The sequence below is a fragment of the Theobroma cacao genome, chromosome 4 (assembly GCF_053813885.1).
Source record: "Theobroma cacao isolate CCN51 chromosome 4, ASM5381388v1, whole genome shotgun sequence".
Taxonomy (NCBI): domain Eukaryota; kingdom Viridiplantae; phylum Streptophyta; class Magnoliopsida; order Malvales; family Malvaceae; genus Theobroma; species Theobroma cacao.
Genome location: NC_142642.1, coordinates 36,444,711 through 36,459,869, shown reverse-complemented (window position 1 = coordinate 36,459,869; position 15,159 = coordinate 36,444,711). Strand labels below are relative to the sequence as shown.

The window sequence follows — 15,159 nt, the reverse complement described above, 5'->3', positions numbered from 1 at the left end:
ATGGGTTCACACGAAATGACCAAATGTCACTCTCTCCTGCCAATGGAAGACAGTATATTTCCAAAGTAACACATTGTGGGTGAGAAATGCAGAAGTGTCCAAAGCATAAAAAAGCTTTCAATGGCTTTCTGGACAAGGACTGAATTTCCATGTAACACCTGTCAATACAGCCAAGCAAAGGGCCATTGTAAACAGATTCTCTTTCACTCCCTTCCAGCTGCATTCGGACAACTTAGCTGGCTGCCTTTCCATCACTGATTTTTTTTTATCTGCTTTCATCTAAATCAGGGTCCCCTAAATAAAAGGGGCAGGCTGGAGAGGAAAGAGCATGTGCTTTGCACGTGTGAGGACTATTTCTCTTGTTTAGTAGGCTATGGGAATGGGAAAATCAACATCTTGGTGGACCATTTTGCACCCACCATTGAACTGCCAATTGAATGAACCAGAAATAAAGTTTATGGTTGAAAACTTGAAATGTGTGAAGCTGCCATTTCTCATTTCTTTGGCCAACAGCTGTTTTATGGATATGCTCCCTGATTTTTTGTGTTTTAATATAATTGTGAAAAAAATTTCGAAATTTAATTTGTAACAGATATTAGTATTTATTATAAAGTCGTAAATTCGGTGATATAGACACTGTAATGTTAATGCTGAATTAATAGAATATAAAGAAAAATAATTGCTTTAAGTGTTTGTTGTGTAACAGCAAGAGAGTCATGGTATGGTAAACCTCAAATTTCTTTCATATGATAATATGTGATGTAACAGCAAAGACATTAGTTTAACCAAATCCAACATTGAGCTTACCCTAAGCAAAAGAAAAATGCATTAGCAGTGTGCCATTATTGGCAAGTTACCAACCCCCCACCGCCACCCACCACAAGGAAACCAACTCCTTTTGCTTCAATACCCTTTGCCAGCAAAAAGTGACAAAAGATTGGTGGCTTTAATCGTGAAAGTCTAAAAGCTCAATTCAATGTTGGAATTTTGTTGGCTGTTTAGGTCAAAACTGTGAGACTGATTGCAGCAGCCCCTTTTTTGATCTTTCCACAGAAAAGTGGTGATTTTCAGGTTGTTCCACTACCATGTCACAAGCAAAGATAGTATGAGCTGAAAATAATGCCCTTTGAAGATTTTTCTTGCTAAAAATGATAGGAGAATATTAAAGAATTCAACAATATATTAATCTAAATAGTTGGAATAAGAGATATTAAATTTTATATATATATTGAAACTCCCTCGAGCTTTCTGGGGAAAGAACAAAATTCTGTAATCATTTAATGCCAGCACTCAGGTTCCATCTGAAGGAAGACAAGGCTCATCAATCCAAAGGATAAAAATTCATTCAGACTAGCCTTGGGATGAAATTCACACAGCCTTTGTTGTATATGATATGACAAAAACATCAAAATCACAGAGCATGACTATTAAAAAATGAAAAAGATGAATTAATAGAGAGAAGAGATAGTAACAGAAAAGAATAAAAACAGAAAATCAGAGTACGAAGTATCAGAGCATTAGCTCCATGGATCATCCCAGCCGTTGGGTCCTTCTCTTTTAACAAAGCTAATAATGGCCTGCACAGCTTCATGGACTCTGTTAGAGAGGGAGTGATTCCCGTATTCAATTTCAACTTTCTCCGCACCACCCATAGCTCTGCACAATCTGTGTGAGTTTACTAATCAATATGATCATTCACTCAGATCAGGAAAAACTCTCTTTCACACACACACACACACACACACGCATACGAGCACGCATGCATAGACATGCATGGAATAAAGAGATGTTACAAACAGATTATGCTGAATTGAAAGCACAAATGTTTACTGAGAAACATTAACTGCAACAGAAGATGAGAAACCAACCTGATCATCAAATCAGAAAAAAGACACAAAACCTTTATCTTTCTTTCTCTCTCTCTCTCTCACTCATACACACAAAGACATGCACACACATGCATGCAAGAAGGAGATGCTACTTAAAGGATATGCTGAAGCAAATGCAAAAATGTTGCCTGAGAAAAATTAGCTGAAGGAGTGTTTCTGTTCTCACCTCTCAACCAATGCTTTCTTATCAACATACTCAGGCACATATTCATCAGCCATGGAATAGATAACCTGAAAGAAAACCATGAGATACACAAGCTTAAGTTACTGAACTTGAACCACTGAGAAATCTAGCTCTCAAGCAAAACCTATGATAACACACATAGAGAGAATGTGATAACCCGATCACAAAGGAGAAACAGAATGCCCTAACTTAATGATAAAATGACCAGTTGCCCTAGATCATGATGTTTATGAATATGTCTCTCACATTTTAATGAACATTACCATCTGCAGCTACTGTGAGTACAAAAAATAGGAAAGGTATATTCTACCTGGCAAGGGGTGTTAGCCATGTGTCCAAGTCTCATTCTTAGCTGATTATCATTGAGGTCGGAACTGAACATGTCATCATCCCCCATGTAGGCACAAAGGGAGTTATATCTGCAAAACATGAGTATTCTCAATGAGGAAACATATAAATGAAGGCACTAGCATAAAAGATGAAAGAAGAAAAGATAATGGAGCAAAATCAATCACAAGAAAGAGTAATGTGACTTCGTATTTTTTGTAAAAATATCCAATACTTCCATGAATTCATTGGATTTATGATTATATCACATACCCCATACTGTTAAATTTGTACAGATAGAATAAACTACACTATAGACAGATTGAACCCATATAATGAAAAGGGGGGATTTTAATCAGCTTTTGCAAAATGAGGAATAACTAAAAGCAAATAGTTGTTAAAGATGACAGACAGCAGTAGCATACCTACCTATAGGCAGTTATAGGGGAAGATGGATCAGCTTCCTTGGGCATTAAGTCTGAACCCCGACCTTCCTTTATCATGCTTGAAGCCAAGTCAATCATAGAAGCCGTTTCAGGAAGAGTTGCTCTGTATTCTCGATCACTAACTGGAGCCTGAACATTCAAATTGGCAATAAGACCAAAGCTGCAAGTGAACCAATATGTAGGCAATTGCTAGAAAAGAAATGTTGCACTAGGTAAGAATAAAGTAATGGAAGTCATCATTCTTTCATGGTACTAACATCTTCGCCTGGATTAAAATATGAACATATTGGTTGTAAACCATTTAAAGTTCTTCAATTAATTTCCATAAATGATACCGTAAGAAACTGCCAAACTGTAATATGGATGTTCCTCTACTTCAAACCATCAAAAATTGGATCTCAGCAGGATTTCTCCTCAACTGATCATGGTATCAGTCAAGCAAAGATCCCCTTTGTCTCACTTTCTCCTATTTGTGAAGTACATAAGCTGCAGATAAAGTATATGAAGAAGAAGAAGTTGATCAAAGTGAAGAGCAGCTACCTGTAAAATGGCAGCACGGACTGCTCGGGAACAAGCTGCATTAGTATGCATGTAATGCACAATATCCTAGATTCATACACAAACAAATTAAAAGATTAACCTCATTCCCTCAGAAAATGCCACCGGTAAGCAGTCAAACAAACTTTGGATACAGAAAAAATTTAACACAAAATCAGCAGCTACCTGACAGCCAGTACTATGACCAAGTAGGACCACACCCTCAGAATTTTCTTTGTTGATTAGATAACTGATAAGCTGATCTATCTCCATGGCATCCTTCAAGACATATGATGCAAGAACATCTTAAATAAGGAGCACAATTAATTTGAAGGCATAATGTTCAAATAAGGAGCAGAGCACAACCAAGGTACACCCACACTCATTTCAAGCTAAACTGCCAAATAATTATGAAATCATGAAAATATGAAAAGTTTCAAACCATAAAATTTGACCAGAAGGTTAAGTCAGCCTACTCATTGTAAACACTGGCAGGTGTTAATAGGCAAAATCTGAAACATAATAGTACATATTTCTCTCCTCCCACCAAAAAGAAGGGAAGAAGCAAGAGAGTAACAACTAGCTTAGTTAGCTCACTATTCCTGGCCAATTTCAAAATTAAGTCTGAGATGGTCCAAATAAAATTGGTGAAGTAGCTGATATTAATTGTATGAGCAATATTTTAGATAAATTAATATGAAGGCATGATGTTCAAATTTGAAGATTAATTTCTTAAAACAAGTTTTTTCTAATATCAACTAGTCATATTTACTAAAAATTACTAAGGCAACTTGAATGAATACAAGAGAACTGTTTCATTAAAACGAATATATTTAAATAAGGAACTTTTCCCATGTAAAGGGGGGGAAAAATACTGAAACTTTAGGATGACTGGGTGGCTTCATGTCAATGTTGACAGAGCACTTGCCCATTAAGGTACTAGTCCAATCTGATATATCCACTTCAGCATCTTTGATAAGTGCAAAAGAACAAAACATTTAATAATAAAATTATCCTATACCGCAGCCCCTTCATTGAAAACAAAGCTCAGACATAAAAAATACATTTGAAGACCAAGGCTGTTATCGAGAAATGTACGTGCTAGAGTGGAAAAAACTCCTAAGCTAAGCCCTTATCTCCATGTAAGACAAGCAGTTTGCCACAAGTTAGATCTCACAGTCTTTTCATAACGGCGTCATTTTTCAGAATGGCATTATTGTGAAATAAATATTTAACAGGGTAAGACCAGGGCTTTACCCAACATATAAGTAGAATAAGATAAACCACTCCAGTGAAACTTCATCTCATCTCATATGAATGAAACAACAATGAAACAGAAGAGAACCTAGAAATAATAAGATGGATTCACGCAGAATCATCAATGTCTACCTAAAAAATATGTCTTACTTGTTGCAAGCTGGAGGTGCCATATCCAGTATATGAAGATGACATAAGTAATTGAACTAGTGACCATTTCTCATTATCCAAAGCAATTGCAAGAGGTTCCAAATATCTGACAATCAGAAAAAGAAAATTACATTTAAGAATTACAAGATTTGATATATAAATTGAACATCCAACCATGCCATAATGATCTTATATGTTCTATCTCTCTTCAATACCTTAGCCAAACCAAAAATGCCTGTAGAAGTCATTCCATGGATTTATCTCACTTCTCAAATTTTCTAAGGTACACATATTTAGGTACAACTTTGTTTAACGCTTTTGGCATTGCAGAGATAACCAACAAAACAACTCTAAAAGAAAATAATATAGTCTACAGTGGCAAGTCTGTCCGCATTAATCAGCAACACCTTAAAAATGTTCATCTTTGCAGAAAAAAAAAAAAAACTTCTGTAGATGGATAAGGTAACAAAAGAATCACTCATCTCCCTCATTATGCTAGATCTCATTCCTATAAACAGATGTTCATTTCTTTCATGAGGATAATGTGATAGGAAACATACTCAGTCGCTAGAAATCCATCTGTTAGTCCACCAATGAAAATAACTTGTTGCTTATAGTCACCTGTTTTGAATGCAACCTACAAGGAAAAAGACAAACTAAGAGCGACATCTAATTTCAAAATAAATGTAGAGCCACCGGAAGTCTGAAGTCCAATAAGAGAGCATTATCAGGGCAACTGATCCATAGAAACAAGACTAACCAACAGCCAAAATTGCCATTCATCAATTTAAAAATCATACCACACATGCAAAATCATACCTGTTTGTCAGTCATGTTCCAACATTACCAAGAAGCCAAATCAATAAGAATTTTTCAATTTACCTACTAAGTCCAGCTAAATAGTATCATCATTGACACATTTTGGCATTTCACTAAAATCGAATTCTTACAAAACCAGGTTGCTCTACAATTCTAACTGGAAATATTAAAACTATCAAAGGAATGACAACTATTGTCAAAAGGCATAAAACTAATCCTCTATTATTGATTGCAAATATGACCTGCAATCTTGAAATGCCTGCTCAACTTAACTGTTAAAAATGAATGAGATATGTTGCAGCCATTTCAAATACGTCCTACAGACTAAATTGCGGTCCAGAACAAACAAGTTGTCCACATTTCCACTTGATAAAGATTTATCATTCAATGAGTTCAACATAATAGATCATTGAGATTGACAACATAATATGCTTCAGTAAACTACTAACCAGTAACTGGAATAGATCACAAACGCACTTCTAAATATTTTATTCAGCTCAGGATTATATATGATGTTGATAATAGTAGTTTACAGTAATTCCAAATCTAAAGAATTGCAAAATTTCCACAACCACTCCCGTTTACTATATTTAGCTCTCAAAATGAATATAGCGGAACTCAAACCATCAATTATTAATCAGCTCAGATTAAAAAAAAATCAAAATTCTCTTCAACATCACTCCATACCATGAATGAATCAAATTGAAAACTATCCATCATAGAAATCTTACTAATTTCACTAGAAAACCTGACCTTTTAACTCGTATTCAGGCCTATATAAACACCCAATTAAGTAAAGATTCAAAATTTGAATTGAACGAACCTGAATGGGCTTAGGCCCATACTTGAAGAGCACACCACGGAACTGGTTCTTGCCCTTGATGGGTCCTTCGCAATCGGCGGCGACGCCGCTACCTGAGGAGGAGCTTCCTGCCATCTTGACGGAGGAGGACCTGTCTTGACGGCCCCTAACAATGCTGGAAAACCAAGAAGTCGGTGAAGCAGCAGAAGAAGAAATTGTGGAAGATGTGGAGAGAGAATTCATTTCCTTTCGCAAGAAATGTTCAACCCCATCAGATTTCAGTTACGGATTCTAAGTAAGAGAAGAGAAAGATATGATTTTTTTTTTTTTTTTTACTCTGTGTGCCTTCGCTACTATGCTAATTTCAGGGAAATGAAACGTTTGATTCAGTCCACGTGCAGGGTCAGAGCGCGTGGTATAAATTAGAAATTTCAAAACTTCCTTTTTGTAATCCCTTTTATTGACAAATTAAAATGAATAAATGACCAACAAAGGAACATTAATATGTAACAATTAGATATTAGTGTATAAAAAAACAAAGGGATATTTGCCCCACGCGTGAAAGCGCGTGTTAGAATGTTCCGTTTTTAGGTAACAATGGATAGCCCGTAACGCTAGCAGTTGCATCGTAGCGGGTGAACTCCCCCAATCCCCAACTGCCCCTTTCTTTTTTTATTCTTTAAGATATTTATTAATATTAAAATTTTAAAATATTTTTTTTAAATATTTAAATTTATATTAAAAAAGATTATATACTAATTAATGAGTTAAATATTTAAATATTAATATTATTACATTTAATTGATAAAATAATGGTTGATAATTAATAAAGGCTTATTAAAGGTAAAGAAAAATATAGATAGAGAAGAAAATGTAAAAGACTTTCACGGATCACACACCACTAAAAAAAAAAAACTTTAAATTTATATGTAAAAATCTTCTTACACTTAATAGATATGTTTTTGGATTAAAAATGAAATAAATACTGATGACACAATTTTAGTATATATTAATAATATTGAGCAAAAAGAAAATAAAATCCAACTATTTATGTTAACTACTTGTGTGCAAATAGTGCAATTAGGTTAAATTGTTATAATAGAGATCAAATTTGTTTTCTGAAGTTAAAATTTGTTCATAAGGTCCAAGATTCTGATAAACAAATGACATTGGTAAAAATTTGTTTTCCTGTACATAGGCTTGGTTATGAAGTTGCTCTTCAGATTCAACACAATCAAGCTTAGTTGCAGAGCGTCAGCTTTTCAGCATACGTTACTTGTCTTTGCTTTGAAGAAAACCAAAACATTGACACCAATTCTTCCTTTTGTTTTAGATACCAGGAATTCCTCCTGGAATCTTGTCGATCGAGCAGGATAGACTACTGTAAATAATTCTTTTATAGACTTGTCTAATTTGCCACTGGCTTCCAATCACTTCTTGAAATGCAAAGCAGATCAGAAATCGGATAAACTTGATGGTTTTGAAGAATCAACCATTGACATATTCATGTTACACAGCTACTTTTTCACTACTGAACCAATTAATTACATTTTTCTTTGAAATGCACTGTGCATATAACAAATTCTTGGAGATTGGTTGAGAAATCAAATAACAAGCTCCTCAGACTGTTTGGAGTCCCATCTTCTCAATCATTAGTGTCTCCTTGGAATATGAATGGTTACTATTCACGAAGGACTTGAACATTTTAACTACTACAATTTTCTCCTTTCTTTGTTTTCAATTTAGGGTGGTTTGAAATAGGTATATTAGCCTTTATAATTCATCATTAATCTATAAACCCTTCTTCTATTAAACTACAATAGGGTAGCAGCAAAATTACCAGTCCCGCTTTGAATTGGCATCCAAAAGAGAGTTCATCCTATAGGTGTAATGCTCGCAAATCCTTTGCCCCACTTTGTGCCCCGATTCCTGTGTCACGAACTAGAAACTTTAGTCAAGTTTCGTGTAGCGTTGTAATCTCGTGTTCATAAGACTAAGTAAGCCTAAATGAGGTTTCTTAATGAACGACGCGAAAACGTAAAGTATGAAGAAAAAAATTGATAGAATAAATAAGTATTATTACTCTAATTAGAGAAAAACAAAATACATAAGATCTAAGTACAAAGTAAATTGTTTGATGATACGACTCTGTAATTTGATACCTCATAAAAACTCTCTAAGGTGTTATATATAATAACCTACTTAGCCTAAACTTGATGCGTAAGTAATTTAAAATTACATGAAAAGAAAGTCCTAAAACTAAGCTTACTTGGTGAGTAAGTATCATCACAAGAAAGGAAAATTGACAAGTATTCTAGAAACCCTAGAAACTTGCTTGGCTATCAAGTTGGTAACACTATGCTTCTGTGTACTGAGTGTGCGAGCTGCTGTTGTCGCCTACTGGTGAGTGCGGGATATTGGAGAGCTCTGTTGGTCTAATGCGAATGGCCCGTTTATGGGTGGCCCATATCTCTGCAAAGCTCCATGGTCCTCTGCAATTATGGTTTGGCGAAGTGCACCTTAAGCTGGTGTTCTTGGGTGAGCTAACTGGTGTCCGTGTCAGGTCCTCCAAGGCAAGGCCTACTAAGGCGTAGTCTTCCTCAAGGTCAAACTCTATGAGCGAGCAGCTCCTAGACAGGCTGGCTTGGTGTGCGGTGCTCATGTGGAACTGGCCTGAACCTACTATTGATGGGCGCTCGGCATGTGCGAGCCCTAATGAGGCCAGCCCCCTGCTGTTGGGCTGTGTAGAATGCTGTCATTGTGAAGCCTTTTTGGTGCGTGGGCATTGAAAGTGTGCGGCACGTTTGCCTTGTTGCTGTGGTGTTGTCCATGTACACTGCTGTCTGGTGCGAGAGCTGCTTGTGCGGCAAGGATCATGTGGTTTTTTGTTGCACGGCCAGATAGTGTTGGGCTGATATTTGCACAGCTTCCGTTTGCGAGGCTGAAATGTGCTCAGCTTGTGTGCATTCTGCCCCTTACTGCGGGGCCTTGCACTGCTCGGATTGTGTGGCCCAGATCTGATGGTGCATCCGACATGCAAATCTGTGGAATGCGCGCCCAGTACACGTGCCGTGTGGCTATGCTTGCTTGGCTTGTCGTATTAGCTGGCCATGCTGGTCGAACTGCTTCAGGGTGTGTTGTCCGCTGGCCTGAGTGCCGTTGTTGTGGCCCGACCACCCTACTGTTGAGATTGCTTGGAACCCCCTTTTGGTTGGCTGCCTACTTGCAATCCTCGATAAACTCCCTGCCTCAATCGTGCCTATAGGCTAGGCAGCAAACATGCGTGTTGTTGGATCAGCAGTGGCGGATTGGACTAGTCGCGAATCTACGGACTGTGACTGTAAAATCCAACCTTATAAATACATGTCATGATATACATGCACTAAGTAGCATGTTATTACGTTAAGAAAGTCCCTAAGAATATATGAAATCCGGTATTATATCTAACGGTACACTTGAGTTGATTTAACTTCGAACTAGTTTAAATAGGAATCGTATAATAAAATTTAATATTTTACAGTCCATGAATACTAAAAATGATTGTTCGAAATTCGAGGATTCATTTGAGAAAAAATTGAAAATTTTGATATTTAGGCAAAATCGTCATTTTGCCACCTAAGATAATAATTTGATTACGGAGTGAAATTTTTGATCAAGATTAACTATTTGGAGTATAATTTAATGATAGGAAGTGAAAAATTTCAATTCCGGCAATTTTCGAAACATAGGGGCAAAACGGTAATTTTATCACCTCAGGGTAAAAATCGTAATTTTTACCACCCAAAACTTGTCAAAATCATAGGATTTACTTATTTTTTGTATGAATAACTATGGTATGTTAAGTGGTGAAAAATTGAAGTTTAAATGATGAAATTTTAAAAACGAGCCAATAGAAAAGTGACACATGGCACTTTTAATGATTTAATATTATTTTAATGGAAAATCAGCCCATTTAAACCTTACATCAGGTGATGGCCGGCCATAAGGAGAAAAGAAGAGAGGAAAGGAAGAAAAGAGAAAAACCAAAGGAAAACTAAAAAATTCAAAGGGAAATTCGCGTTTTTCGTCCGTTTACGAGTCTAACGATAAAATTTTTCTACTTTAGCTTGATTTCTACATTTCCTAAACCTTTGTTTCCATTTAGCATGCTTAAGGAGAAAGATCAAAAAGTGATACCAAGGGCTGGCCGAATTTCAAGGGGGAGGATTTTGAATTTTTTAGGTTTTGATTCTTAGTTAAATTGATAGTTTTAGTTAGTTAAATGTGTATAGAAATCAAATTGGGCAAGAAAGCATGAAATTCTCACAATACCCACCCTTGGCCGAATATTCAATGATGTACAATGATGATGAACTAATTTTTATTCTAAGAGAAATGAAGAGAAAATGATGAAAAATGGTTAAATGTGATAGAAAAACAAAGTGAAAAATTAACCAAGTTAATGTCTCATTTTTGACCGAATTTTTCAAGGAGGAAAGTGAGCTGATTTTGATGATTTTAGAAGGTTATTGGCTGATATTTAATGGTTAGAAATGTTGGAGAGAAAATGGGACAATTTAGAGCAAAAATGGAGCGCGTTAGCAATTTATTGAGTAAAATATCAAAAATAGGTTAATACCGCGTTTAAGCCGTTTTAGGGTATTGCATTTCATACCATGCATTAGTATAGGATTTAAGTCAATTATATAGTGATTTAGTATCAATGTGGTGAATTGTGTAATTTTTGCAATGTGTCTTGGAGGAGAGCCTTCCGGTAAAGGCAAAGAAGTTGTACCCGACGAACAGTGATCGGGGCACCTAGACAGCATTTAATTGGTACAAACAGTGAGTAAATTTATGATTATTGTAAATTATCTAGAGTTTATTTTTAAATGATCTTTATGTATTTTATAAAACGAAAATGAGATTAAAATGAGACTTTTGATGTTTTAAAAATAAATGTGCCAAATAAATTCATTGTGTTGATTATCTGAAATAAGAAACTTTTGATTATGAAATTGAGTAATTGGAGGCTATCAATTGTCTTGAAAAATATATTTTCTTATGAATGACTTATAATATATGAGTATATATGTGGCTATATTTGATAATTGCATTGAAAATTTATGTAAGTTGTCTTTTACTATGCAAGCTGGGTAAATAAATAAAAGCCACGTTATACTGTCGAAATTTTATTTTAGTTGGTGGGTTTAGTCATTGCAGTGACAGGTTTTCGTGGACTGCCTATTAGAGGGGTACGGTAAACCTGGTTATATAGTTACTCCGATAGTAGAGGCAAGGAAGGTAACTCCCGGGGTAGTGTTAGAGTTCACTTCACGTTGAACCCCCACGTGAATGTGTAACTCGGTCAACGCAAAGGAACGACTTGTTTTCAAAACTAACATGTATTTAACATGTAAATATCTTAACAACCTTGGCGGACTCGGTTAGATGCCTCGGCCAAGGTATCTCCGAGGACTAGTTTTTGGCTTGAGCACTGTTTTTAATAAAAGTCATAAGCCTTAACAACTGTTTTGATAAATTACAAATATTTTATAGTTTAAAAAATAAATTGAAAACCTTATAAAATTGTTTGTGATTTGTTGTTTAAATTTACCTCCATTTTACTCGCCTTTAGATATTTATGATAATATCTGTTTACTCATTGGGATTGCAAAATCTCACCCACTTCCTTTCCAAATATTTTAGGCCTGTGGTAGCTTGTAGATATCCGATTTTGTTGAGGATTCCAGTTGACCCCTCTGTCTCACAGACAGTAGGTTACTATCACCAACACTTTGTGTATTTACGGGTCACTTGTCATTGTAATTATTATTGTACATTATAACTTTGTAAATTATTGTATGTATGAATTTATTTTACTTTCACGTTACAAAAGGTTTTTACACGTGTTTCTATAAATATTGTTTTTATAAAAATACTATATTTTAATCAATATTTTGAATAGTTATATTTATCTATAAATCCTTTTAAAATAATTTTATCTTTTGATTTACTTGAGCCGAAAACGATTGGTAATTGTTTAAAACGAAATGTTTAACAACGATTGCTCACAAGAAAGGCAAGAAACTGATACGTAAGCCTTGTGGGGTTTCGATTGGCATTCCGGGTAATGAGTGTAAATCGAGACATCGCGGTGGTTATCGTGGGCCCAAAAGAGGTTCCGGGTCGTGATAGTGACATCCTCCCTCAATCCAAAATTATGCCACTTGTCCAAATTATTAAAATCCCCAAATAGCTTGTACTATGTAAATGAAAAAGAAAAGCAAGTGAAGAATATAGATGTCTAATTTTGGTTAACTATTATTTTTGAAATACTATGTTACAAGAAAATTACATTAGGGGTGTTCCAAACGCAAGCACTCAAGGGCGTTCTAAGCGCAGAAGCATCCAAGGTGCTTCAAGCGTGGAAGCGCTTATGGGTATTCTAAGTGTAGAAATACCTAAGGGCTTTCCAAGCGCAGAAGCACATATGAGTGTTCCAAGCGTGGAAGTGCCCAAGACGTTTCAACCGCAGAAGCACTTAGGGGTGTTTTAAGCGTGGAAGTGCCTAGGGGTGTTTCAAGCGTAGAAACGCCTAAAGGCGTTCCTAGTGCAGAAGCACCCAGAAGAGTTCCAAACATGGAAACACTCATGAACAAGCATGGAACAGCTGTTTGTATGAGAAAGTGAAAGCAACTCAAAATAAGTGGTAAGATTCATGAGTTACTTTCACATTTACAATATTCTAGAGAACTTGGCTTGATGGCTCAGATATGAAAATAATTAAAAAGACTTCCTTTTAACATTTCTTGCAGTACATGTGCTTCACCTTTTTTTCTTTCTTTGCTCATTAAGAATGCACGTGGCGTACTATTAAGTGTCACTACTCCATTATCCAAAACTTATACCCATTACCCAATTAAATGATCATTCTTTTAATATCCTATAAACCGTTCTTTAACTAATTTTCTATAACAAGCACGTTTTTCCATGATTAAACATGTTTTACTAACTACTCTTAAAAAAGTGCTAATGTTTAGTATAAAAATGAGGGTATTAGAGGTTGGAAGGTAAGGGAAAATCATTAGAAACCCACCAGAGATTATACTAAAAGCTCTCTTGAGACTCCTCCAAGCTTTTTTTTTATTCAACCTTTCCCATTCTCCATAATCTATCGCCTCCTTCACCTTTTCTCATCCCTCACCACCTGCCACCTAAAGCACTTATGTTTCAAGGACTGCTCCAGTCTTCCTTTCTATCACCTTTAACGCATTCTGATTCACTCATTGCAACATGTCATCTTTTTTTTTTTTTTGCTCGATCAGGGAATATATTCAATTAATCATCCCAAAAGGGAGAACCTAGAAGAATCCAGGAAATACAAAAAAAGGACCAGAGTTTGTCCGTTTGAACAGAACATAAGACACCTTGACATCATGTACAAAATGCAAACTGGCAGTATAGACCTTGACAATCTGACCTAAGGACACAAACTGAAGGATAGCAGCTCCAAACAATCAGTTCAGATAACCCATGATGTTAAAAATCAGGACAATAATCATGAACACAAACACAGTTCAACCTAAAACCTCTATGACATTAAGTGAGGAAGAAGGAAAAAACAAAAAATCCAAACCAGCTTCATGTGAGGAAAAGGATAAGCCATAAAAACAGCAAAAGAAAACAAAGGCAAACTACCACCAAGCAGAGAACATAGACTCTTTATCAACTCCATATTTTGCAAGAGAATCAGCGAAGGAGTTTCCTTCTCTAAGAGTGTGCTGGAAAGAAACTTCCTTGAGCTGCAAAATAAGAGAATCAATGTCATTAAAAAGCATCCATTTATCCCAAGGTCTCTTACTGGGATGGAGAATCCAGGAAAGGGCAATTTTAGAATCGAACTCAATGAGAAGCTTGTTTGTGGTTGCATAAGGGGAAAAAGAAAAGAGGTGGAGAGCATGCTTGATTGCCATGATTTCGGCAAAATTAGAATCTTGAACTCCAAGAGGACCAAAGAACACCCCAACAAGAAATCCCTCTGAGTTTCGAAGAGCCCCTCCACATCCTGCAGGCCTTGGTTTTCTTCTGGCAGAACCGTCAACATTAAATTTCAAAGTCCCCTCTGGCGGAGGGCACTAATGAATGTTAAGGCAACTGTGGAAAGGGGTGCGAAGAAACTTCCCATGGTTCAGTCCACCATCCAATTTCATCCACCGATTCCATACCGTCACATGCCCGCAACCAGAAGGTAGATCTCATACGAATAAGGAAGAAAATTTCCTTACCATCCCAAACTTTTCTATTAAATACAGATTCATTCCTAGCCAACCAAAGAGACCATAAAGTTACCCCACACACAACCATCCAACGTTTCAAGGCAGAGTTCCAGTGATAGCATTGCAACATGTCATCTATTTCTACCAGAAGAACCCTCTACAAAGAATAATTGGGACTCTCACTTAATCAGAATTACAATCAAACAAGTTCTCAATGTGACCAAAATCTCAAGCAACATAGCAACATCTTTCATGCGGAACTTCCTTGAGAAAGCAGCTCCCTAGTGTTAAAAAAATCCAAGGAAAACTATACCAATACCCTATCAAAACCAATTTTCATATTATCTGTACAATCAAATCAAAAAATCCTCTGCCCTTCTCTCTATCATTTACACTTCCTCGGAGATAATGGGCAACCAACACCATCCCAAGAACAAATCTAGTTGAATGCAAAATAAAAACATGTTGGATTGCACATAGGATGACGCTA

General features: G+C 36.1%; 1 protein-coding gene across 2 annotated transcripts; it reads right to left on the bottom strand.

The window, feature by feature from the left end:
- Positions 1-1,245: 1,245 nt before the first annotated feature.
- LOC18602888 (alpha/beta-Hydrolases superfamily protein) lies at positions 1,246-6,832 on the bottom strand. Of its 2 annotated transcripts, none has more exons than XM_007034536.3 (9): positions 6,433-6,832; positions 5,351-5,427; positions 4,791-4,896; positions 3,570-3,662; positions 3,387-3,452; positions 2,830-2,975; positions 2,384-2,492; positions 2,056-2,120; positions 1,246-1,656 (listed from the first exon to the last, which is right to left on the bottom strand). In XM_007034536.3, exons 1-9 carry the CDS (start codon positions 6,652-6,654, stop codon positions 1,518-1,520), a joined length of 1,023 nt encoding a protein of 340 aa, XP_007034598.3. In that variant the 5' UTR covers positions 6,655-6,832; the 3' UTR covers positions 1,246-1,517. The 2 variants fall into 2 exon arrangements, with proteins under 2 accessions (XP_007034598.3, XP_017974143.2); XM_018118654.2 differs by having other exon boundaries at positions 1,322-1,665; positions 6,433-6,828.
- Positions 6,833-15,159: the final 8,327 nt, after the last annotated feature.

Bases quoted from the DNA above. Each gene is read 5' to 3' on its own strand.
- LOC18602888 (XM_018118654.2), bottom strand. From the start codon at position 6,654: ATGAATTCTCTCTCCACATCTTCCACAATTTCTTCTTCTGCTGCTTCA. The intron at 2,493-2,829 runs GTAGGTATGCTA...CATGTTTTGCAG, and splicing joins TCCCCTATAACTGCCTATAG to ATATAACTCCCTTTGTGCCT. The intron at 1,666-2,055 runs GTGAGAACAGAA...AAACTCACACAG, and splicing joins AAGAAAGCATTGGTTGAGAG to ATTGTGCAGAGCTATGGGTG.